General features: G+C 37.6%; 6 protein-coding genes across 8 annotated transcripts; 5 read left to right on the top strand and 1 right to left on the bottom strand.

Moving 5' to 3' along the window:
- Positions 1-6,156: 6,156 nt before the first annotated feature.
- LOC18013438 (LRR receptor-like serine/threonine-protein kinase HSL2) lies at positions 6,157-8,721 on the top strand. Its single transcript, XM_024151563.1, is given in 2 exon segments — positions 6,157-8,099; positions 8,102-8,721. Coding segments are annotated over 2 exon segments (1,863 nt in total). The 5' UTR covers positions 6,157-6,286; the 3' UTR covers positions 8,152-8,721.
- Positions 8,722-10,252: 1,531 nt separating this feature from the next.
- LOC18013437 (cysteine desulfurase, mitochondrial) lies at positions 10,253-12,112 on the top strand. The gene has a single exon (XM_006393931.2). It carries the CDS (start codon positions 10,434-10,436, stop codon positions 11,811-11,813), a length of 1,380 nt encoding a protein of 459 aa, XP_006393993.1. The 5' UTR covers positions 10,253-10,433; the 3' UTR covers positions 11,814-12,112.
- A 1,338-nt stretch (positions 12,113-13,450) lies between these two features.
- LOC18013377 (probable xyloglucan endotransglucosylase/hydrolase protein 6) lies at positions 13,451-14,932 on the top strand. The gene is made up of 4 exons (XM_006393930.2): positions 13,451-13,725; positions 13,846-13,946; positions 14,068-14,264; positions 14,388-14,932. Exons 1-4 carry the CDS (start codon positions 13,530-13,532, stop codon positions 14,770-14,772), a joined length of 879 nt encoding a protein of 292 aa, XP_006393992.1. The 5' UTR covers positions 13,451-13,529; the 3' UTR covers positions 14,773-14,932.
- A 720-nt stretch (positions 14,933-15,652) lies between these two features.
- On the bottom strand, positions 15,653-17,890 carry LOC18012871 (E3 ubiquitin-protein ligase FANCL). Of its 2 annotated transcripts, none has more exons than XM_006393929.2 (11): positions 17,708-17,890; positions 17,558-17,629; positions 17,383-17,453; positions 17,174-17,252; positions 17,014-17,088; positions 16,806-16,920; positions 16,667-16,724; positions 16,509-16,589; positions 16,266-16,402; positions 16,060-16,183; positions 15,653-15,960 (listed from the first exon to the last, which is right to left on the bottom strand). In XM_006393929.2, the coding sequence occupies exons 1-11, from the start codon at positions 17,774-17,776 to the stop codon at positions 15,876-15,878; spliced, it is 966 nt and encodes a 321-aa protein (XP_006393991.1). In that variant the 5' UTR covers positions 17,777-17,890; the 3' UTR covers positions 15,653-15,875. The 2 variants fall into 2 exon arrangements, with proteins under 2 accessions (XP_006393991.1, XP_024007475.1); XM_024151707.1 differs by having other exon boundaries at positions 17,558-17,619; positions 17,708-17,727.
- Positions 17,891-17,986: 96 nt separating this feature from the next.
- LOC18013355 (2-oxoglutarate dehydrogenase, mitochondrial) lies at positions 17,987-22,474 on the top strand. Its single transcript, XM_006393928.2, has 9 exons — positions 17,987-18,062; positions 18,393-20,037; positions 20,164-20,390; positions 20,488-20,820; positions 20,906-21,152; positions 21,234-21,362; positions 21,463-21,678; positions 21,769-21,892; positions 21,982-22,474. Exons 2-9 carry the CDS (start codon positions 18,478-18,480, stop codon positions 22,221-22,223), a joined length of 3,078 nt encoding a protein of 1,025 aa, XP_006393990.1. The 5' UTR covers positions 17,987-18,062; positions 18,393-18,477; the 3' UTR covers positions 22,224-22,474.
- Positions 22,475-22,649: 175 nt separating this feature from the next.
- LOC18013240 (lysosomal Pro-X carboxypeptidase) lies at positions 22,650-25,568 on the top strand. Of its 2 annotated transcripts, none has more exons than XM_006393927.2 (10): positions 22,650-23,123; positions 23,199-23,385; positions 23,491-23,624; positions 23,716-23,828; positions 23,911-24,034; positions 24,245-24,394; positions 24,476-24,631; positions 24,725-24,804; positions 24,899-24,948; positions 25,195-25,568. In XM_006393927.2, exons 1-10 carry the CDS (start codon positions 22,692-22,694, stop codon positions 25,347-25,349), a joined length of 1,581 nt encoding a protein of 526 aa, XP_006393989.1. In that variant the 5' UTR covers positions 22,650-22,691; the 3' UTR covers positions 25,350-25,568. The 2 variants fall into 2 exon arrangements, with proteins under 2 accessions (XP_006393989.1, XP_024007541.1); XM_024151773.1 differs by having other exon boundaries at positions 24,899-24,951; positions 25,199-25,278.
- Positions 25,569-25,936: the final 368 nt, after the last annotated feature.

The following is a 25,936-nucleotide window of genomic DNA, read 5'->3' as shown; positions in this document are numbered from 1 at the left end:
TAACTATTAAACAATCAGTGTATCACTATCATCAGAGTAACCACCGGCCACCACGGATCACCAACGGCGACCACCGGCGACCACCACGGCGACCACCACCAGCGACCACCGGTGACCACCACCGGCGACCACTAGCGACCACCGGTGAGCGACCACCGGCGACCACCAGCGACCACCGGCGACCACTGGCGCAGAAAGAGCCACCACCGCCGGAGGAGCCACCACCGTCGGAGGAGCTATCACCACCGGAGCCACCATTGCCAGAAAAATTTAAAAAAAAAAAAATAATCGTTGTAAAATTGTCGTAAAATAAATAAATAAAAATAATAAAATAATAAAAATCGTTGTAAAATTGTTGTAAAAATAAAAAAAAAATAATAAAAATCATTGTAAAATCGTTGTAAAAAATTAAAAATTAAAATTAAAAAAATATTAAATATCGTTGTAAAATCGTCATAAATTAGCGACGAATATAAATCGTCGCTAATTACAACGAATTTCCGACGAAATTTGATTTACGACGATCGATTCACGACGATTTGATTTTCGTCGTAAAATCGATGCAAACACTCAATTACAACGAATTTACAACGAATATGGTCGTTGTAAATGATGTGTTTTCTTGTAGTGTTCCGTATACTGCTAAGTAAATAAACCAAATGGTTTTGTTGGTCGAAATCATACTAAAACGTGATGATTTATCTACATGCAAGTTATTATTCTTCTCTACATTCCTCAAGCACGTATCTGACTAGTAATACACTGCAAAATTGTTATATGGAAACTATAAAGTTGAGCTCACAAAAAGTATTATTTGCACACAAAAAAATATATATCACAAAATGTATTTTTTTTCCTTGATATACATGTTGGACCTAAATTATTACAAAGCTCAAAAATAAAATTTTTTAAGGTAATTTAAAATGTGAGGAACTTCATTTTATCCCACATTCAAGGATTGAAAAAATTTAGAGTCATATAAATATAGACACACACATAACATAGTTTAAAGTGTGTGAAGAGAACCAAAGACCCCTCGCGCGCCGCCGCTGCCGCCGAGCCGGGCTTGGGTCTTGTGGGCCCACAAAAGATGTTCTCTTTAAGCCAAATTTTGGTCAACATTTCTGGTCCAAATTGCTAAAGTTTTCGATTCAAATTCTTAACAGAATCACGACATTAAACTGCAGTCAAATGTCTATCCCGAAAATCACATCAAGATTAACGCCCAAATCATGTTATTAGCGCACAATTAATCACGTCATTAACACGCTGATTACGTGCGACGTTCCTCTCTCCTTCGCTATAGATATGACTTCTCCTCTTCCATTTTTCACTCATTGGTCTCAAAAATTTTACAGACAAAAAGTCGTTCACACTTTCCTTAATCTCTCGCATCTCTTTTCTTCTTTCAAGAGTAAGTGTCCAAGAGTATATCGTAGTTCGTCACATTCTATAATCGGGTGCTGCGACTATACGAATACTAGTGGTTGTATCCTGAGATTCATTATCTCATCCAACTGCCACACTGCGGGAGATATTTTAAATTAAGAAAAGAGATCATCTCGTCTCCACTTTTCATTTTCCTTAATCCGCTTTTATAAAACGTTTTTCTGTGTCTCAAATCATTTTCTTATATTGTAATATTTGTCTCCTTTAAATTTACTTCCTACAACACACATCCCTTGCGTGTGTGATAACGATTGCATCACATAACCACTATTCCCTTTATACTATGCATCCATTGAAAATTCATGTTCGATGGATCACAAAGGTGAAAAAGAAAAGGAATAGTTAATGTCTTTCCATCTCAGCTTTATATCTCACGTTATGCGTAATTTCCGGACAATGAAATAAACTATTTTAAACAACATTGCAAGCTTTCTTCTCTCAAAGAATTTTCGTCTGTGACAACTCATAAGCACTGAAAATAAGACTCTTTCATTTACCCTGTATCTACTACTACAGGCCTATCTGTTATTTAGGCGCATATAAACAATCCAACATTTTGATTCTTATGTTTTAGCTTTCTAGTTTTAGGGACGAAAATGCCACGTGAATATATGATTATGAAAAGACAGAGACACGTAGAAAAGAAAGAAAGGAGTGCACTGTGTTTGAATGGGTCCGTTTTGTCATTTTCTTGGTTTCATTGTTTTCCCCGACACAGTTATGTCCCATCCCTCGTAGTTGCTAAGAGAATCCTTACACAAAGGAAAATTACAATAACAAAAAAAAGTATATAATAAACTAAATTTATCCGTTGATTTGATCTGTGAAATACCGTCTATAGAAACAAGTAAAGTTTTGGTATTAGCCTGTAATTTTCTGAATCAAATTAGAGTGTATGTATCATTAATTGTTGGTTACCTTCTTTTCTTTTGGCAAAAATTGTTGGTTACCATCCACCAAAAAAAACTTATCTTAATCTTACATGCTACCACTAAGCCTACATATATATATAATATGCGAAAAAGTCTAATTAACTAGATAAAGTCATAATAATGGTCTTACTTATATGATTCATGTACTACAGCTAGTCCTAATGGATGTTGTGTTGCCCCAAATCTACCAATTAGTACTCTTTATATTTCTTCTTTTTATGGGGGTCGAGATACTCTTTACATTTCCTCAAATTACAATTAGTTGAGTCCAAATGCAATTAAGTTCTTAATCTTACGTCCATATATATAATGACATTGTTTTTCCGTGAATTGTGACTGAACGAAGTAAAAGAAATGACGTGAACAGCTAGTAGATGAAGTGATTCATGGTACGTAGGTCAAAAACAAAATCAAAAAATATTTCATATCGCAGCACATAATGTTAGGTAGAGATTCGTCCTTATATTTGCAATATAACACATTCATTTCGTTTAATCGACAGAATATCCAATAAAAAAAATTTGAATAAGAAGTTAGACCATTATAATTAATCAATGCTCGCAAATGAGACGGAACAATTCATTCTTCCATCACTAGTAAGGAAGCTAAATTAAATTATTTCATTTTGATTCAATATTCATATATTTAATTTTAGAAGATTACGTTTCTACATCAACCTCAATAAAATCATTTTGTGTACTTCAGAGTTTCATATGAGTGAGTAATAATGTACTTATCTATGTCATACTATTATGATTATAGTATTGGAGATGATTGTAACCATATATTTATTTTCTCCCAAAATAAATATATTGTTAGAGCATGTACATCAGTAAACTCTTAAGAGAAAGGTTCATCAGAATATAATAATTTTTTTTTTGGATTTTAGTTTTATTTTTTTTTTAATTTGAAAATTATAATTTTTGACCAATCAGAATGTTTCATTTTGGGATGATACCGTCTCGTAAATATTTCTTTAATATTAAAATTTTTTGTCTATGAACTATTCTTATCATCCTATGATGTACATGCTCTTATGCTCTTAGATGTAAGTAAAGTTGAAATAGTGAGGTGACGTTAGAAAAGACAAAAAAGAAGAAGAGACATTGGTTAGGGGTCCTCTTCTTTTTTCTTTAAAACTGATATCATGTCTTAACTCATATCGTAAATTAAGATAATACAAAATAAATTTAAATCAATCGCAGTTGTTAATGTTCGTTTTCGCAGATCGAAAAAAAAGACGCTCGTTTTTCTATCTCAATAACACCCTAGGTCCCTAGCAATGAAGAGAAATTCACATATCAGCTAAGAAAATAGATATTAAAACAACAAAAAAAACTAAAATTCGATTGACAAAAAAAAAAAAAAAAAACTAAAACTCCGTATTGTCTTTTATACTCAGTATAGTATTTTATCTTTTGCTGCATAGCAGTAATAATCACATATTCGATACTCTGCCAGAGAATTGTAGAGTATTTTCTATTAATTTATCAGCTAAAACAGTTAGTTTTAACAACAGAATTATAATTGCGAATCAAAAAACTTAAGCTTTCTTTGTCTTTGATTCCAAACTCCATCAGTTAATACTTAATATCCTCCAAAAAAGGAAGACAACCAACTTAAAACTTAAACGTATGTGGCCACACGTGTTTCATAAAACATTCTTTTCACCGCACGATAAATCTTTAAGCATCACAAGACTAATAATTAGATTTGGGTTTCTCTTCTTCTTTTTTTTTTTTTTTGTAGTTCTTCCCTTTTGCTACTATTTCAAGAATGATCACAGGAGAATAATGTACCGACACGGAATATTGTTTCTTCATATGGTGCCTATTTAACTATATCAAAACTTTAAATCTTGAGTTTGAGTTATCCTGATAAGAAACTTTCAATGTTTGATCCTAACACATACGACACTTTGTAGATTTAAATTATTACCTCGTCGTTTTTCATCTAAAAACATATCCTATATCCGTAATTTGTATATTTAAATTATTCTCTTGTTGTTGTTTTTACAACACTTTTTGTGTTTCGTTTTTTCTTTTGTTATTTTAGCGTTCGTATAAAATCAGTTCGGGTTGTCAAAGAAATTTGTTTTCGCAGACGGGCCCTAAAACCCAATAACTAGTATACTAATGGGCTATACTTTTCAAGAAGAAAGCCCAATAGATTCAGAAAGTGTCAGTGTCAGTGTCCCATCATGAGTCACACGACAATGGGGAAGCTCTGTTCTGTGCGGTTCCGTTCCGTTCCATTTTTTTTTTCGGTTCCGTTCCGTTTGTATCAGTTTCGAACACCCAGAGATTCAGGTGGCTACTTTTTTTGTTTTGAAACGGTTCAGGTGGCTACTTTATAAAAAGGAAAAATTCAAATGATCTTTTGGAGGAAATAACTGAGTTTTTTTATGCAACAATAATGGAATGTGGTCTTAATTATGTGTTGAAAAGATACGATAGGGGGCAGTTCAACAACCTTCTAAAGTTATGGTCTTAATTGATAACCACAAAGTATACATTATTATATTCTCTCACCAGTTTTCTTAAAATCCACACCACGAGTTCTTTTTCCAGCCAAATTTGCACTTTTTTTATTCAACAAAATTGATTCTATAATACTGTAATTGTTATTGTTAAATGACACACCGGTTATTATAATTAATTATTTTCTATATATATTTCCTCGCGGATAATATACTTCTTACTTAAAATGACCAAAAACGCATTCATTTAAAGTATTTTTTTATACGTAAAATGGTTTTTGGGAAAGATAAATGTTAACTAAAGTACACTAAATTCAGACAGAAGAGTCTTCACGGCGATTGCATATTCCAAAGCAAAAATAAATAGATGAACCGGTAGTCGGGAATTGGTAGTTGAATGGTAATTAAGTAGAAGCCTCAAATCCCGATGAGCCCGTGTGTGAATGTGGTTCTAGTGTCTCCTCAAATGGGTTCATTCCAGTTAATTACGTAATTATTTACACTTCCCATCAAGTTATAACATTTACCCTCATTACTTTTTCTTTTAGAAGATCGTTAATGTTTATATAAATTAAACTAAATAAAAACAACTTGGGGGTTGAGAGAGATAGAAAGAGCAAATTGCAAAGAAGTCTCGTTACAGTGTTAAATTATTAATCTTAGGATTAGACATTAACTGCGCCTAACTGAAGACCAAAGAAGAGTTGATCAAAGTCTACACAGAACCTAACATTCTCTGTTACCCATGCATCCATCTAAGGGACACTTACCATCCTCCAAGTCAATGCTACTGTTATTTAGTTTAAGTTTTTTCTTTTCTTTTCAAAACCATTGCAAATATAATTCCAAGCTTAACATAACAAGTCTTGAATATCGAAATATACAATTTTTAATGTTTGACAAGAATTATATTCGTTTTTTATATCAAGCATATGCCATCTAACAGTTTTTAGATTACTGATTTAATTCATACGAAGTAAAACATATAATTATTTTAAAATGTACATATCTACTTCTAGTAGAATCCAACTCTGATTATATAAATCCTGTTAGGTCCACCAAATTTTGCTTAACACCCAAAAAAATCTTTTGATTACATTGGGGTTTTGAAAGAGTGAACACTAAAAAAAAAGTTTTCAAGATTCCTTTTCAATTTATCTTTAGAATCCAGACACTTGAAAGGGGGAAAAAAAACTGTCACTAGACTGAACCTACTTCCCATGTGAATCAAGTAAAAAGAAAGAAAGTAAAAGAAGGAAGAGTCATTAGCAAACCTTTAGATCCATTCATCTTTAAATAACCATCTCAAATCTTTAATCGTTACTTAACTTTCTAACCCATCAAAAACCCATGAAAAGTTTATGAACAGATTCTCTCACATTCCATTGCGTTTCTTCTATCTCTCTCTCTTTCACTTCCCAAAACGATGATCACCATCACTACTCTTCTCTTCTTGTTTCTTCCTTTACTTGTTCTTTCTTGTTTTCTCCAAGTTTCTTCCAATGGAGACGCTGAGATATTGAGTCGGGTCAAAAGGAGCCGGCTTTCTGACCCGGATGGCAAGTTAAATGATTGGGTCATAACCGGAGATAAACGGAGTCCGTGTAACTGGACGGGAATCACATGCGACGTCACTAACGGGAATTCCATCGCCGTCACTGCCATAGATCTCTCCGGTGATGGAATCTCCGGTGGATTTCCTTACGGCTTCTGTCGTATCCGTACGCTCATCAATATCACTCTTTCCCGAAACAATCTCAACGGTACGATCAATCCTGCATCTCTATCCCTCTGTTCTCAAGTCCACGTTTTGATCCTCAATGTAAACAACTTCTCTGGGAAGTTACCGGAATTCTCGCCGGAGTTTCGTAATTTACGCGTCCTCGAATTGGAATCTGATCTGTTTTCCGGCGAGATTCCTGAGAGATACGGGAGATTCACTGCTTTGCAAATTCTAAACCTTAATGGCAACCCGCTCAGTGGAACCGTTCCGGCGTTTTTGGGTAACCTGACTGAGCTGACTCGTCTTGAACTCGCTTACATCGGATTCGAGCCTGGTCAGATTCCGACAACATTTGGAAATTTGACGAAGCTGACTTACCTTCGGCTAACTCACTCGAATCTCGTCGGTGAAATTCCAGATTCGATCGGGAACCTGGTTTCGCTAGGGAACCTCGATTTAGCTATGAATGGTCTCACCGGAGAAATACCTGATATTATCGGGAGACTCAAATAGATTTATCAGATTGAGCTTTTCGATAATCAGTTGTCTGGGAAATTGCCGGAGAGTATTGGAAATCTAACCAACATGAGAGATTTTGATGTCTCGCAGAACAATCTCACCGGTGAATTGCCAGAAAAAATCGCTGCTTTGCAACTCGTCTCTTTCAATCTCAACGACAATTTCTTCACTGGAGAAATACCAGACATCGTAGCTCTGAATCCTAATCTCGTCGAATTCAAAATATTCAACAACAGCTTCACGGGGACGTTATCTAGGAACTTCGGAAAATTCTCCTGAGTTTCTGAATTCGACGTCTCGATGACCAAATTCTTCGGTGAATTGCCACCGTCTCTCTGCCACAGAAAAAACCTTAAATGGATGATAAGTTTCAGCAATCAATTGAGCGGCAAAATTCTAGATTCTTACGGTGATTGCCATACGCTTAATTACATCAGAACGGCAGATAACAAACTCTCCGGCAAAGTTCCAACTGGGTTTTGGGAACTCCCTCTTACTCGTCTCGAGCTACCTAATAATGAGCTAGAAGGTTCGATTCTGCCATCGATATCCAATGCTCGTCATCTATCTCAACTCGAAATCTGCGGTAACAACTTCTCCGGTGTGATTCTCGCCAAAATCTGTGATCTCGGAGACTTGAGGGTAATTGTTCTTAGCCGCAACCGTTTCTCAGGATCTCTTCCATCTTGCATTAACCGATTGAAGAACCTGGAAAGAGTGGAGATGCAGGATAACATGCTCGACGGCGAGATTCCGAGTTCAGTGAGTTTGTGCGTCGAGTTAACGGAGTTGAATCTCTCGAGTAACCGTTTCCGCGGCGGTATACCACGAGAACTCGGTGACTTACCGGTTTTAAACTATCTAGATCTCTCCAACAACGAACTCACCGGTGAGATTCCGTCGGAGCTGTTGAAGTTGAAGCTAAACCAATTCAACGTCTCCGATAACAAACTGTACGGCAAGATCCCTTCTGGATTTCAGCAAGATATTTTCCTACCGAGTTTTTGGGTAACCCAAATCTTTGTGGCCCGAATTTGGATCTGGTTTAAGGTTTAGGGTTTAGGGTTTAAGGTTTAAGGTTTAAGGTTTAGGGATCTGGTTCGATCTTGCCGGTCCAAACCCAATACTCGGTATTATTTATTATCTCCGTCATTGGCATAGTTGCACTCACCGGAGCTTTAGTTTGGCTGTTTATCAAAAACCAAACCGTTATTTTGGAGAAAACCGAACCAGACCAACAGAGTAACCATTTTCCAGCGGATCGGGTTCACCGAGGTAGACATATACCCGCAATTAATAGAAGATAACATAATCGGGTCGGGCGGGTCGGGTCTGGTTTACAGAGTAAAACTCAAATCAGGTCAAACACTCGCGGTGAAGAAACTCTGGGGAGGTCTTGGTCAAAAACCTGAATCTGAATCTGAATCAGTTTTCAAATCTGAAGTAGAGACTTTGGGTCCAGAGCCGTGCTTACCATGTAGTGAAAAAGGCTTTTGTTTCAAGCCCCCAAAATATATTAATATTTCAGAGCCCTCATTTTCTTAAGAGGTGGTTAAGTGGTTTATGGTTGGCATGAAATCTTTTTTTACATAAGATGTTTTCTTATTTTTGTTTATAAAAGAGAAAAAAAGGAATAGATATAGGAAATAGATTAAGATTACATTCTCCCAATTGTTTTAGGAAATTGATTAAGATTTGTTTAGATTATCGGCTTTATAATATCTTAAAATAAGACCAAAACCCTAAAGTCCAAGAGAAAAAAAAATTCATAGATTGCTTATCAGATATTGCTGACGATTCCAGTTTCAGTTGCCTTGGCTGAAAGAAGTTTTTTAAAGTTGAAGTTGATAAAATCTTAGTTGCGATCAACTATGTCACAAGAAAGATTGAATGGCCTATCTATCATATCTATAGAAAGAAAACTAGTTAAGAATCTCGATTATGAGAGTTTGGTGAAAAAGTTTATTGAAAAAGAAGGAAGAAAGATTATGTCTTAATTAATTTTTTAGATTAAAATTTTACTTTTGAATATTTTATATGATTTTAAAATTATATTATATTTTTTTGTTAGAAAACTTTTTTTTTAAATGAAAAAGGTCTTATTTTTTTAATTTGTCCTAAGTCCCTATAAACCTTCGCACGTCATTTTTGGGTCGGGTCAGACATGGAAACATCGTGAAGCTTCTCATGTGTTGCAACGGCGAGGAGTTTCGTTTCCTTCTGTGCGAGTTCATGGAAAATGGAAGCTTGGGTGACGTTTTGCATTCAAAGAAAGAACATGGTGCCGTTTCACTTGATTGGACGACACGGTTTTCGATCGCGGTTGGTGCAGCTCAAGGACTTGCTTATCTACATCATGACTCAGTTCCGGCAATCGTCCATCGTGACGTCAAAAGCAATAATATATTACTGGACCATGAGATGAAGCCACGTGTTGCTGATTTTGGTTTAGCTAAACCGTTGAAAAGAGAAGACAATGATGGCGTTTCCGATGTTTCTTTGATGTCGTGTGTTGCTGGATCCTTCGGCTACATTGCTCCAGGTTAGAATTCAAAATTCTTCTACTATTTCATTTCTCATAAAATTCATGAGTTATAGGTTTGATAAACTTAAAAATCAAACCAAACCAAAATTACTTAAACTGTTGAGTAAAATAGTAGAGTTGCTCAAAGATAAGAAATCACTTGAGTGAATAATATGGTATAGTTTTCTTTCATCTTATTTAAATCCTAGGAATAGGATTGTGACTTTATTATATAGGTTGAATTTTTCTTGAAAGTTTGGGCTTTTAGAAGACTAACTTAAATAGCTAGTATTTCTTTTATTTCTTACTTAGACTTTTTAAGATGGAGAAGGCAAATTTTTATGCCATTTGTTGTTTTTTTCCCGAAAGTATCAAAATTAAATCTAGAGGAAAATCTGATGTTTATGTGTATATGAATGTCATTATCAACATAAGAGTAATTTATCTTCATTTTTCTAAATTCAACGAAAGATATATTTAAAACTAACAAAACTATAAGGAAAGAAAACTCTTCCGCCAAAGAGTATTGGATGGTATTGGGCATTTATATGAGGCCCATCATATATTAACAGGCCCAATTTTCTCATATCGTCTTCAATTTAGGGTTTCAGAGACGACCACGTCGCATTTGTCACGAAACCGACAGTGACGCTATCAGTTTTACCTCCGATAAGCATAGAACCTTTCGCATATTTTCTCTTGACCTCAGCTTCTTCTTCCTCTTCATCAACACCGAAAGCAATCGAAAGAGAAACCAATCAAACAACTAGGATAAAATTGGAAAATTCAGTTTGAGGTCTAGAATCAATGGCGTCTAAAGTTATCTATTCCACAATCCGCCGAACCCTAACGAAGCCACACGGCGCTGTTTCCCGGCGTCATCACTTGTCTACCGCCGCCGCTGCTACCACTACCGCGACGGCGGTGGATAATTACAACGATAAATCGGGGATCGTGATGAAAGGAGTTCGAATTTCAGGTAGACCTCTTTATTTGGATATGCAATCGACGACTCCGCTTGATCCTAGGGTATTCGACGCGATCAATGCGTCTTCAATCTATGACTATGGGAATCCTCACTCGCGAACGCATCTTTACGGCTGGGAAGCTGAGAACGCTGTCGAGGTCGCACGAAACCAGGTCGCGAAATTGATCGGCGCTTCGCCGAAGGAGATCGTATTCTTATCTGGCGCGACGGAGGCGAACAATACCGCGGTGAAAGGGGTGATGCACTTTTACAAGGAGAAGAAGAAACACGTCATAACCACACAGACGGAGCACAAGTGTGTCCTTGATTCTTGCAGGCATTTGGAGCAGGAAGGATTCGAGGTAACTTACTTGCCTGTGAAAACTGATGGATTAGTCGATGTAGAGATGCTGAGAGAGGCTATTAGACCGGACACAGGGCTAGTTTCTGTTATGGCTGTGAACAATGAGATTGGTGTGGTCCAGCCTATGGAGGAGATAGGTAGGATTTGCAAGGAGCATAAGATTCCGTTCCATACTGATGCTGCTCAAGCTATAGGAAAGATACCTGTTGATGTTGAGAAGTGGAATGTTAGTTTGATGTCAATGAGTGGTCATAAGATCTATGGACCAAAAGGAGTTGGTGCTCTGTATGTGAGAAGGAGGCCGAGAATCCGTCTCGAGCCACTGATGAATGGTGGAGGTCAAGAGAGGGGACTTCGTAGTGGCACGTTGTCTACACAACAAGTTGTTGGCTTTGGGGTTGCTTGTGAACTGGCGATGAAGGAGATGGAGTATGATGAGCAGTGGATTAAGAGGTTGCAGGAGAGGTTGCTCAATGGGGTTAGAGAGAAGCTTGATGGGGTAGTGGTGAACGGTTCAATGGAGAATCGTTATGTAGGGAATCTGAATCTGTCGTTTGCTTATGTCGAAGGAGAGAGTCTTTTGATGGGTTTGAAGGAAGTTGCAGTGTCTAGTGGAAGTGCTTGCACAAGTGCGAGTTTGGAGCCTTCTTATGTGTTAAGAGCTTTAGGTGTGGATGAGGATATGGCTCACACTTCGATTAGATTTGGGATTGGTAGGTTTACCACGGAGGAAGAGATCGATAAAGCGATCGAGCTTACGGTCAAACAAGTTGAGAAGTTGAGAGAAATGAGTCCCCTTTATGAAATGGTTAAAGAAGGTATTGATATCAAGAACATACAATGGTCTCAACACTGATTCAACAGTTCTACTGAAACCGTGCGGTACAAGAGGGAAACTCGGGTCTGTGTACGGCCGGGTATGAGCCATGCTGAGATGTGAGTATGACCCGATGATCTGATCCTGAGTTCTTACTATGAACTTGTTGGTAATTTATCTATATTTGCTTTTCTAGATAGTTTTCAAGTGAGAGTTTCTTGTATGGTTTTGTAATAAACAGAGCAGGAACAAAACTTGGGTTGGATTGTGATCGTTTGGATGATTAATTTCTAGGTGTTATGAACCTTAATAATAATAGCTATTTTTATTTTATTTTAGTTTTTACTGCCTTTTTGGTATTAGCTTACTACTATCCAGAAGGTACTACAAATTTTGTTGTTTTTTTATGAAAAAATAAAAAGCAATTATACATATATATATATTTGTATTCCGTTTTTAATCCAGTTTTAGTTGTTTAGCATAAATGGTTTAGATGTTTTCCGAGGATAAATTAATTTTGTTATACTAGTTGCGAAAATTCTTTAACCCAAATTACATTGAGTATTATGACTATTTTCACCATGTTTACCTGTTTATTTAACCTGGTTTATGGTTTTTTTTCCACCTATTAGGTGTCGGGCGACTCACCAAGACTTCGAAGTAACAAAACATCAAATGTAAATTGATTATATGGTCTAAACTAAACATCACGATTACTTTGGGCCGATATACTATTAATGTTTTGAGTCGAAGTATACCAAAATCCCACGTGATTTGGTATGATAGTGTATTTTTAAATCTACGCTCGACCTGACCTTTGTTACAAACTCAAATATGATCCGAAATATGTAATAAACTTTAATATTTTTTTATTTATTTATTTAGGCAGTTTGATAGAAACAATTTAGTAGGTTACAACTTCCAGGAGGCCCATGGGAGACATGAATTGATACAAAATCCCATATTATAAATTCTCTACGTCAAAATAATAAGAACCATAGATTATGTTACGTACCACAACCATCATTTGATTGTGACATCACACCCTTTCAAGTTTGTAAACCACACGTTCGTATACATTTTCTTCCCCAACGTTTCTTCGCATTGTTTCTTATATAAAAAAGGAATTGAAATATTTAATGTTTTGCAATTGCACGTTTTTGCATTGAGTTTAAGGAAGACTTTAAGTTAATTTGTTAGAAAAAGGTCATGATTAGTTAATTTATTAGAATATCTTATAACATATACTAGGTTCTATTTTTAGGCGTGTCAATAGTGTATATAGTCTACTAGCTTTAGTTCAACTGGTAAAAACGTCCTCAATTTTATCCAAATATCCCAAGTTTTAAGTCGTTAAGCTTATGTACTGCTTGTAATTTGAGTTTTTTTTACTGAATAATCTATTATAAACTTCCGATGACAAAAAAGGCACTTGCCGAAAAATGACATGATAACATAATTTGATTGGCTTCAAAATTTAGGTGTTTTGAATAAAAATTTAGGAGTAGTTTATTAAATGAGTAGGCCAAGAGACGGCTCGCAATTAGCTGTGTGGAAAGCTAAACTATGTCTCCTTGTGTTAAAATGCTACCGTCCACGTCATCGTCCTAAATACTCAATTCCATTTGGCAACAAGATTTGTGTATATAAATACATGCACACTTATCATTCTCTTCTCATCAACTCAAAAACAAACAAGTAAAACACAAATAAATATTTTCTTTGTCATTTTTTATTTTAATACAAAATCCCACCATGGCTAAGAAATGTTTCCTTTCTTTTCCCGAAGCTCATTCTCTTTGCATTGTCACCCTCTTTACGCTAATGTTCATCCAGATTTCCGCCCGGCCAGCAACATTTGCCGATGATTTCAAAGCCGCATGGTCCGAATCTCACATCCGTCAAATCGACGGCGGAAAAGCTATCCAACTTGTCCTCGACCAGAGCACAGGTAAACCAAAACCATATAAAAATAAATGAAACTAAAACATTATTAGAATTAATTAAGAGGCTTAACTTAATGTAAGACACTCTCACATGTTCATATTTTGTTTCCTTCTTTTAATCAAAGGATGTGGATTTGCTTCAAAAAGAAAGTACCTATTCGGAAGAGTGAGCATGAAGATCAAACTCATTCCCGGCGACTCTGCCGGTACCGTCACCGCCTTCTACGTAAGTCTTTTATTATAATACCACGCCACTAGTTTTGAACATTTACATTCATCAACCAAACATACCGGATTCTTGAAACATTAACGGTCGATATGGGGATCATTCATGTCTGTCTATATAGATGAACTCGGATACGGACACCGTGAGAGACGAGCTCGACTTCGAGTTCTTGGGAAACCGAAGTGGCCAGCCTTACTCGGTGCAAACAAACATATATGCTCATGGTAAAGGAGATAGAGAACAAAGAGTTAATCTTTGGTTCGATCCGGCTTTGGATTTCCACACTTACACTATCCTTTGGACACACAAACACATTGTGTAAGCTTCAACAAACAAATTAAAGATCCCTCGTTAATTAAATCGAATCATCCCCAAAAGTCCTTTTTTTCCACTGTCTAATAAAGCCCTTAATTTAACGTGGGGATATTTGGTTTTAATCAGTTTTTACGTAGACGATGTGCCAATAAGAGAATACAAAAACAAGGAGGCCAAGAACATAGCCTACCCAACCTCACAACCTATGGGAGTTTACTCAACATTATGGGAAGCTGATGATTGGGCGACACGTGGTGGATTAGAGAAAATTGATTGGAGCAAAGCTCCGTTTTCTGCTTATTATAAAGATTTCGATATCGAAGCTTGTCCTGTTCCTGGACCCACCTTTTGTCCATCGAACCCTCACAATTGGTGGGAAGGTTACGCGTATCAGTCACTTAACGCCGTCGAAGCTAGACGTTACCGTTGGGTTAGAGTAAATCATATGGTCTATGATTATTGTACCGACCGGTCTAGGTATCCGGTCCCACCACTCGAGTGTCGTGCTTGAAAAATAATACCATGTCCATACGTACGTACAATGATCATGTTTCTTCTTGTACGAGATTTTATCTATATAAATTGTGGTAAAATGTGAATTCTGTATTATCTTATATGCAATTCTGCATAATACATAAGTAAAGTGGTGTGTAATGGCTAACCTGTGGTTATTTGAAACTCTTTATATATAAGTATAACTGATTTTGTAAGAAGAAAACGTAAAATTATGTTACAAGGATTGGTTGCACGAAGAAGATATTATTGATTTGGCCATATGGTCCCATTTCCAACAAAGGAGTCAGTTTTGCATTAAACCGTAAGAAGAAAATGTCTAATCAAGTTCAGAACTTGTTGAAATAATGTTTAACTCATCGAGAAATGCCAAGAAGACCATTTAAAAATTAATGGGCGTTGATATGGTATCTAAAATTTCAACTTTAGGATCGAACTAGTTCTCATTTACTTATATTTCTTACAAGTAATACATGGTGTACGAAGTCGTCGTTCATACACAGGCCATATTTATCTGGTTTTTTTTTTGGTGTGCATAGTCGAGTATACTAGATTAGATTTTGTAACTTGTATGGGGTCAAAATAAACTTACTTGTTACAAGTAACCACATGTTATTTTGTTTTAATGGAATTTGGTTGGTTTGAAAAAGGAGAAGGCGAGAAGCTATTTTGTTTAAATTAGTTTCGTAAACACAGATTGATTAAGCCACCGACACTACTACAGCTGGAGAGGAAGGCTTGTAGCCATGGAGAAAAACTGTTTTTATTGGTTTTAATTTAGTTACTAAGTTAAAGAGTTATTGCGTCAAACTCCACATTGATGGTGAACTGGTGATTGATACATCAGCTTTGGAATTGAGTGGCCACAAGTGAAAAAGAAGAAGGTACATTCACATTACTCATTTGAAAGCTACATGAGTTCTATCTTAAACAATACATAACAAAAATAGTAGAAAAAAGGGAGTTTTGTCCTCAGTCCTCACTATTCATCAGTCAACAATACTAAGTCTCTTTTAAATCATGTTTCATTAGACCATCAGAATAAAGCTAATTAGGAAGTATGGCTTCAAGTGTTTGAGCCTAACTAAGAGAGTGGTTTGTCTAATCTATTTTGTTCACGTTACTGATTTTGACTGCGACTGGGTCTGAACAGTAAGGGCAGTTCCCAAACAGAACATCAAATGACCTGCAAGAAATTGAATCATACTTGAGCCTTAGAGCATAAGACTTTTGTGCGTATGTGTGTGTGTGTGAGAGAGAGAGAGAGATTAAGGTTCCCACTTACTGTCTTGTTGTTGTGATAGACCTTAACCAGTCTGTGAGGCAAAGGCTATGGAAAGACTTATTGCAACTGGTGTTTTCGCATGTGTAGTCTGTTGGTGTCCCACTTCTAGCTCCGAGCTCCACATCTTTGTTCAAGTAAACGAGAAGTTAGTGAACTATACTACTCTGAACTATGAAGAGTTGATATTTTGGCGGTTGAGAAATCACCGGTGGGTAGAAACTGAGCATAGCAAATTCCGCAATCAACTTGCTGTTGATCGTCTTCATCTTGGAGACCTTGAGGTCTTGGAAGCTCCGTACCTAGAATACATTCGAGGTTCTCAGGAAATGATTTTTCCTTTGACCTGTGTGATCATAATTAATTAAACGTGATTCTTGCTTTCAACAATCCATAAAAAGCTCACTTCTCTGCTGATTCCATGCTATAAGCTATCGAAAGAGAAATTTTACCATTTTTTGCTATTTCTTCTCCATAACATATGTAAGTTGTTCATATGCATAGCTGAAGGCACAGGACCAATAAACCGGCACCTGTCTAAGCAATTCACTAGTGGGATAATGTCGAAAAGACGAGACAGTCGTGAGAGTGTATTTGACTAGAAACATACTCTGGAAGGGATTTAGGGTCGTCGAAGTTGATATGAACGATGAGGATGCAATCGTTTCCTGTGAGCCAAGTAGATAGATAACTGTTAGAAAACATAATTTAAATAGGATAGATAGAGAAAACAGATAAAGGTGTTAAACCAGCATGAATTCGACGGACAGGAGAGGAACGAGATGGTTGCTTAGCATCAACAACACAGAGAGATTTGTCGATATCGTCCAAGACAGACCAAAATTCCTGAAGATTGTCCAGATGCTGTTAACACACACAAAAAAGAAAATCCATTATTTGTTTGCTGATTAATGATTACTAAGAGAGAATGTAGCTAAGTCTTTATAAAGCTGAAACCTTTTGGAATTGGTGCATCACATCCTTCAATCTTGAGCTTGTTGACCATTCTAGAGTAAACATGTACGGCACATCCTGCGTCAAGCAAACGTTAATCCCAAAGAAAAAAGGCCAAGGAGGAGAGTGGAAAAGTTGAAAGAGAAAGCATTTAACTACAAACCGCGGAAACAGAAGGTGGGGTTTTAGGATAGTCTCTATTCAGTTGAATCTCTAACATGTGTGCTCTTCCCTTCTTATCTCTGTTTATGATGATGATGATGATGATAAAATGTTGAGCATACAAACAAATATAACAATGGCCAGATAGAAGAGTAATCACATTCTCCGAAGAATTCGAAGAAAAGCCCAAAGAGTTTCTGGGGAACTTACGAAATGTGAAAGCTGAAAAACGTTAAATCTCCACCTAATCTTCTTAGCGGTTCCCATCCAACTTCCTCTATCTACAAACCCGATACATAATAATCGTTCATCAACCAAAAAATTGTCTAATGTGAGAAATTCGATCTTAGAAAGGAAATTAGAGAAAAGACCGATGATTATTAACCTCCGAGTAAACCTTCTGGTAAAACGAAGACGACTTTGCTAATTCCTCACATCTCGCACGTCCTATAGATTCCTGAGAAAATTTATTTCCAGAAGCATTCATGAAGGCCTACTTCAAGTATGTAACCTACTATAGATTCTGTTTCTGTACTCTAAAATCATCGAAGATCATCTTCAAGCTCCGAAACTTCTGCATCTCATCGAATGCTTGCTTCTTCATGTTGTAGGAAGAATTCGAGTGTCACGGTTTTGGGTCGAACAGCCCAATATTTTATAAATCTTATTTAGGCCCCAGTTAATTTTCTCGTTTTAGAATATTATCTCTCTCTCTCGACTCTCGAGTCTTCGACTTTTCATATCTTTACTCCGTGCTAAGTAATATACTTATCCTTGTAGCCAAACGTGGCTTAATTTAAGGCGGTGCACTTTCTTACTTTTCCTTCTTTCTCTGTCTAGTTTTCGAGGGGTAGGAGCCACTTCACTGAGCCTCCCCATCTTTGATCTAGGTTCGTCTTCTTCTTCTTCTCCGTCTTGCTGAATCATCCTGCTTAATTAATTTTTGTCTCTTTTTATCATTTGTATACTCATTTCCTCTGTTGCCTGTTGGAAATACTGAAAATTGTTGAGCCGATTGTTCTGTTCAAATTTTTTGGGGATTTTTCGATCATCTTACGGTCAGATCGCTGATAATATATGGAATTAATTGGTTATTTTCGTTTCAGATTTGCTTGCATGAGATATAATAACTTATCGTTACTCGTTTATCCATTTTTTTCTTACTTTATCCACTTTCTTTTTTGAGTATTTTATTGTGTTGTTTAATGGATCGTTTCCAGGTTGAGAGAAAAAAAAAGACATTTGAAAAAATTCGGGAGACCTGGGGTTTGTATGAATTGTTGTTGCACATAGAACACTTGAGCTATGGCTTGGTTTAGAACTGGTTCCTCTGTGGCAAAGCTTGCCATTAGAAGGACACTGTGTCAGTCTCAGTGTGGCTCTTATGCCACTAGAACAAGGGTTTTGCCTTCTCAAAGCAGATATTTCCACTCTACGATACTCAAATCAAAGGCAGAGTCTGCTGCACCTGTTCCACGTCCGGTCCCACTATCTAAGCTGACTGATAGCTTCTTAGATGGAACTAGCAGTGTGTATCTAGAGGAGCTACAAAGGGCTTGGGAAGCTGATCCCAACTGTGTGGATGAGTCGTGGGATAACTTCTTCAGGAACTTTGTGGGTCAAGCCGCTACATCGCCTGGAATCTCGGGGCAAACCATTCAAGAAAGCATGCGTTTGTTGTTGCTTGTCAGAGCTTACCAGGTTAATGGCCACATGAAGGCCAAGCTGGATCCTTTGGGTCTAGAGGAGAGAGAGATTCCAGAAGATCTCACGCCAGGTCTTTATGGATTTTCAGAGGCTGATCTTGACAGGGAATTCTTTCTGGGTGTATGGAGGATGTCCGGGTTTCTGTCTGAGAACCGCCCTGTTCAAACACTAAGGGCTATACTGTCGAGGCTTGAGCAGGCTTACTGTGGGACTATAGGGTATGAGTACATGCACATTGCTGATAGGGAAAAGTGTAACTGGTTGAGAGACAAGATCGAGACCCCAACACCTCGACAGTACAATAGTGAGCGACGGGTGGTTATTTATGATAGGCTTACCTGGAGCACACAGTTTGAGAACTTCTTGGCTTCTAAGTGGACCACTGCCAAAAGATTTGGACTCGAAGGTGCAGAGTCTTTGATCCCTGGTATGAAGGAGATGTTCGATAGAGCTGCAGATCTCGGGGTAGAGAACATAGTTATCGGAATGCCTCACAGGGGTCGACTTAACGTTCTGGGTAATGTTGTGAGAAAACCACTACGTCAAATCTTCAGTGAGTTTAGCGGTGGCACTAAGCCAGTAGATGAAGTTGGGCTTTACACCGGGACAGGTGATGTGAAATACCATTTAGGTACATCTTATGATCGTCCGACTAGAGGAGGCAAACATCTTCACTTGTCTTTGTTGGCAAACCCCAGTCACTTGGAAGCAGTTGATCCTGTTGTGATCGGTAAAACCAGAGCGAAACAGTACTACACAAAAGATGAGAACAGAACAAAGAACATGGGTATTTTGATCCATGGGGATGGTAGCTTCGCCGGACAAGGTGTTGTATATGAAACTCTGCATCTTAGTGCACTTCCTAACTACTGTACTGGTGGAACAGTGCACATTGTGGTGAATAACCAAGTGGCTTTCACAACCGATCCCAGGGCAGGAAGGTCTTCTCAGTATTGCACTGATGTTGCAAAGGCTTTAGATGCCCCGATTTTTCATGTCAATGCGGATGACGTTGAAGCAGTGGTGCATGCATGTGAGCTTGCTGCGGAGTGGCGCCAGACCTTCCATTCTGATGTTGTTGTTGATTTAGTATGCTACCGTCGCTTTGGACATAACGAGATAGACGAACCGTCATTCACACAGCCAAAAATGTACAAGGTCTGCCTATTTTACTGTCCATCTCTTGGAAATGTTTTAAACCAAATTCCAGTTTCATTCTGAGCTCCTTCCAATATTATTTTTCTTCTAATTTCTCTTTATACGGATGTCACCTGTTGTTGGTAGGTGATACGCAGTCATCCCTCGTCGCTTCAAATCTATCAGGAGAAGCTTTTGGAATCTGGACAGGTAAACCAAGGAGATATTGATAAGATTCAAAAGAAAGTAAGCTCAATCCTCAATGAAGAATTTGGGGCAAGTAAAGACTATATTCCACAAAAACGTGACTGGCTGGCAAGTCATTGGACTGGATTCAAGTCACCGGAGCAGATTTCTAGGATCCGAAACACTGGGTATAAACTTCTTATTTTATATAATTTGCCATTGCTTTTAACCTTTTTTGTTTCATTGTAACATTTTACTGGGTACAATTCCCTTGATTTCTTGCAGTGTTAAGCCAGAGATTTTGAAGAATGTAGGAAAGGCAATCTCAACCTTCCCAGAGAACTTCAAGCCACACAGAGGAGTGAAAAGAGTTTATGAACAGCGTGCCCAAATGATTGAGTCGGGAGAAGGCATTGACTGGGGACTTGGAGAAGCTCTTGCTTTTGCTACACTAGTTGTGGAAGGCAACCATGTCCGGCTAAGTGGTCAAGATGTTGAAAGAGGGACTTTCAGTCATAGACACTCAGTGCTTCATGATCAAGAAACCGGCGAGGAGTATTGTCCCTTAGATCACCTGACCATGAACCAAGACCCTGAAATGTTCACTGTCAGCAACAGGTATATGTATTTTTTAAATCTCTAGAGATCATAACCACTCTTCATTTGTTTTTACATGATCTTCGTGTTGTTTTTTTGCATGCAGCTCTCTTTCAGAATTTGGTGTTCTCGGATTTGAACTGGGTTACTCTATGGAAAATCCAAATTCTTTGGTAATATGGGAAGCTCAGTTTGGAGACTTTGCCAATGGCGCACAGGTGATGTTTGATCAGTTCATTAGCAGTGGGGAAGCAAAATGGCTCCGTCAAACCGGGCTAGTAGTTCTACTTCCTCATGGATATGATGGTCAGGGTCCTGAACATTCCAGTGGAAGATTGGAGCGTTTCCTTCAGGTAATGTTTATTATATAAAGTGATACTTACCATTAAGTTTCTCCCCACTTATCATAGTTTTTTTTTCCCTCTCAATTGTAGATGAGTGATGACAATCCTTATGTTATCCCTGAGATGGATCCAACTCTTCGAAAGCAGATTCAAGAATGTAATTGGCAAGTTGTTAATGTAACTACACCTGCCAATTATTTCCATGTTCTGCGTCGACAGGTAAATTAATGAGACGATGTAAAATATCTATCCTTGGTATATAAAAGATTGCTGCTTTACTTGTCGGTTTTTTCACACACTTGATGTCATCCATTTGCAGATACATAGGGATTTTCGCAAGCCGCTTATAGTGATGGCTCCGAAAAACTTGCTCCGTCACAAAAAATGCGTATCAAATCTCTCTGAATTCGATGATGTTAAAGGACATCCTGGGTTTGACAAGCAAGGAACCAGATTTAAACGGTTAATTAAAGATCAAAGTGGTCACTCTGATCTGGAAGAAGGCATTAGACGTCTAGTCCTCTGCTCTGGGAAGGTAAAAACAAAAGATGCAATCTTTTCCTTTTTACTTGGCTTAAAAAAAAAAACTCAGGTACTGTGAGTTTATTGGGATTTGTTGATCCAGGTCTACTATGAGCTTGACGAAGAGCGACAGAAGTCTGAAACAAACGATGTAGCCATTTGCAGAGTAGAGCAGCTATGTCCATTCCCTTATGATCTCATTCAAAGAGAACTAAAGCGATATCCAAGTACGGCTCTTAAAAAAATATCGAAACTCTTGCATTGTATATGAATTCTGTTAAAACCTATGTGACTCTTTGGTTTTGTGTTCTTACAGATGCAGAGATCGTTTGGTGTCAAGAAGAGCCAATGAACATGGGAGGATATCAGTATATAGCACCAAGGCTTTGCACCGCCATGAAAGCAATGAAAAGAGGAATCTTCAACGACATCAAATATGTTGGTCGTCTTCCTTCAGCTGCTACAGCCACAGGGTTTTACCAGCTTCATGTTAAGGAGCAAACCGATCTTGTTCAGAAAGCTCTTCAACCTGACCCCATCACCCCTGTCATCCCTTAGATCCGTTAAATAAACACAAAGAAAGCTCCCTTGAGACTCTCTGTATAAAGAAGAGAGTAAACAGAGATTCATGAGAATCTTTGGTTATCAAATTGGGAAAAAAAAAACATATGTTTGCTAGACATTCACACCGCTGTTTGCTAAACATATGTTTGGTTTGAAAGTTTTTCGGTTCAGGTTCATATTTGAGTTTAGTCCGGTTTTGGATGATAAAAATATACAAATTCAAAATAAAAATTCATAATTAATGTCTTGCTTTGTTCATCAAAATTTTTAGGTTTGGTTTATCCTTTTTCTACTTGGTTCTACTATTTTACAATTGGTTCGAATTCGGATTATTGACTACGGTTTGATGAAAAGTTCGGTTGGTTTATGCTCTCACAACTGGCACTAGTGACTGGTAATATATCACATTTGGTGGCGGTTGCTATCTTGTAGTTGTTGAGAAAGCTTTCAAAGCTGAGAAAAATGGCGAACCATTTCCGATTGCTTCTGATCATCACTTTACTTTTCATCATCGTTTTCTCTACTATATCGTCTCCGTCAAACGGATCGCCACTGTCTTCTTCTTCTTCTTCAGTGTTGTCCAAGCGTTTGCCTCGTTTTCCTCGCCACACTTTCAAGAACCCAACTAGAATCCAGCGGTTCCGGGGAGATGGAAGCGGGTACAAATACGAGACTAAGTTCTTCTCCCAGCAGCTTGATCACTTCAGCTTCGCCGATCTTCCGAAATTCTCGCAACGGTACTTGATAAATTCCGATCACTGGCTCGGTGCTTCTGCGCTCGGGCCTATCTTCCTCTACTGCGGCAACGAAGGCGATATCGAATGGTTTGCTACAAACTCTGGATTCCTTTGGGAGATCGCTCCCAAGTTTGGCGCCTTGCTTGTTTTCCCTGAGGTTCGTTGATGTCTTTCCTCTTTGATAGCCAATGAGATAAAGCAATTCGTTGCTGATTTTAAGGATTTGGTGTAGCATAGGTATTATGGAGAGTCGATGCCTTATGGAAGCAGGGAAGAAGCTTACAAGAACGCTACCACATTATCGTATCTCACAACTGAGCAAGCTCTTGCGGATTTCGCTGTTTTTGTGACTGATTTGAAACGGAACTTGTCTGCGGAAGCATGCCCAGTTGTGTTGTTTGGAGGATCATATGGTGGAAGTAAGTTAAAGGGAATCATATTTGATTATTCTGTGCTCAGTGGAATGACTTTGAATGAGACTTTGGAGTGACTTGTTTTTGCGTGTGTTGGTATTGACGCAACAGTGTTAGCAGCATGGATGAGGCTCAAGTATCCTCACATTGCAATAGGAGCATTAGCTTCCTCAGCTCCAATTCTTCAGTTCGAAGATATCGTACCTCCTGAGACGTTTTATGACATTGTCTCGAATGATTTCATGGTATTGATTTTTTTTTTTGGTTTTTCTTTGCTAGTCATTTGGCTTTGTCTTTTCTTATTGTGACTGTCTTTTTGGCTGGCAAACTTTGTAGCGTGAGAGTAGCAGCTGCTTCAACACCATCAAGAACTCGTGGGATGCGATAATAGCAGAAGGTCAGAAGGAGAATGGTCTTCAGCAGTTGGCCAAAACTTTTCACTTTTGTCGGTAAGCAAGAAAACTGGAGTTGGTTTAATGGTTTGTTATCTATTGTGTTTGAGCTAAATTGAGTGGTGAGCCTGTTTTGCAGGGTGTTGAACAGTACTGATGACCTTTCAGACTGGCTGGATTCTGCTTATAGTTATTTAGCAATGGTGAACTATCCGTATCCCGCTAACTTTATGATGCCTTTGCCTGGACATCCCATTAAAGAGGTATATTTTGCGAAGTGACGCTTTATGATATGCTAATGATATTTTCCCCTAAGATTGATATTTCGGAGAAAATCATGCATTCGTTAACTCATGTGGATTGTCATCTTTACATCAATGACCCTAAGAGCTTTAATTGCATCCGTTTATTGTTCAACCACGTCCGTTGAAGTCCTGATCATTTGTTGTTCAATGTGATTTATCTTTCTGTAGGTCTGCAGAAAAATCGATGGTGCTAGTAGTGATGCTAGCATCCTGGATCGCATATTTGCAGGAATAAGTGTGTACTACAACTATACTGGTGATGTTGACTGCTTCGAGTTGGATGATGACCCCCATGGTTTAGATGGATGGAACTGGCAGGTCTGAAGAACAACTGCTATATTTATCTTCCTTTTCCAGAAAATTTTGAATTAATCTCCTTTTGCCTTCGGTTTCCAATAGGCGTGCACGGAGATGGTAATGCCCATGTCTAGCAGCGAAGAAAACAGCATGTTTCCAGCTTATGCTTTCAATTACTCATCATACAAAGACGAATGCTGGAATACATTCCGAGTCAATCCAAGGCCTAGATGGGTCACAACAGAGCTCGGTGGACATGTAAGACATCTTTTTAATAAACTCATGCTTCTTTCTATGCCATAATCTGAATCTGTACTCTCTCTCTCTCTCTCTCCCCCTCCAATGTAAAAGGACATAGAGACCACCTTGAAGTCGTTTGGAAGCAATATCATTTTCTCTAATGGTCTGTTAGATCCTTGGAGTGGTGGCAGGTAAGAACATTTCTTGCTTTTACTCAAATCCTGAGAGCTATATTTCAAAACGTATCTCGTAATCTCGATGAATGATTGACTCGTAAAAATGCAGTGTTCTCAAGAACTTATCCAATACCATTGTTGCTCTTGTCACTCAAGAAGGTATAACTAAAAGCCTCAACTATCTTTCACCTGACTTATCTGTTCTTTCATTTGCATCGACTTTAACTTTTTGATCGTAGTAGCAATAGTCTACATTTCATATAATCACATGAACTCACGATTCAAATCAATGCTTTGAACTAATTTTGGTATTTATCTCAATACATCATAAATCATCATCATCATCATAAATCCTCTTTGAAACTCGCAAACTAAGTTAATAATGGTTTGTTTTTTTTTCCTCAGGTGGACATCATTTGGATCTACGACCTTCAACTCCAGAAGACCCAAAGTGGCTTGTGGAGCAGCGAGAAGCCGAGATACGGTTGATCCAAGGATGGATCAGAACTTATCGACTAGAAAAAGAAGCTCAATTTTCTCTGTTAAAACGGTCTTGGTAAGAGAGCAATGTAAAGAATCTTCTCAGTTCATTTCATTCCCACGAAACACAGAATCTGCAATCTCTGTAACACATCTTGTTTGGAAAATCCTTGTAAGCTCTCAATGTTCACTAGTCTTTTTTTTGTACTTGCTTGACTTTTTGGATTTTAGGAGTTTGTTGAAGTGATTATATACTGTACCTTGTAAGATTCAATAAAAGTGATTGTTTGATAAAAAAAATTTGTTTTCGATTACTGAAAATAATTATTATCACACACGCAAGAAGAAGGCCAAAATAAGATTTATGGGCTGGCTACAGACACAAACACATCTGTCAAGTAAAAGAAAGATCTTAAAGAATCATAATTTCTCAATATTTAATTTTCAATAACATTATGGTTTAAGTGAAGGACAATGAATTAAGAAATTAGAATTTTAATTACTATATATAGTCTTGGGAGACTCGACAAAAAAAAAAAAAAAAAAAAAAAAACTATAGTCTTGGGAGAAATCGGCAATTTTAATTACCATATATTATCACCTCTTTTAAACTCCAATGAAAATTTGGTTTTGGCCGCTTAAAACGAAATTGTGAGGCTTTAAACGC

This window comes from Eutrema salsugineum, unplaced genomic scaffold, assembly GCF_000478725.1.
Source record: "Eutrema salsugineum unplaced genomic scaffold, Eutsalg1_0 scaffold_6, whole genome shotgun sequence".
NCBI classification, from domain to species: Eukaryota; Viridiplantae; Streptophyta; class Magnoliopsida; order Brassicales; family Brassicaceae; genus Eutrema; species Eutrema salsugineum.
Note: the sequence above shows the minus strand (reverse complement) of the source record. Positions and strands in the feature narration are given on the sequence as shown.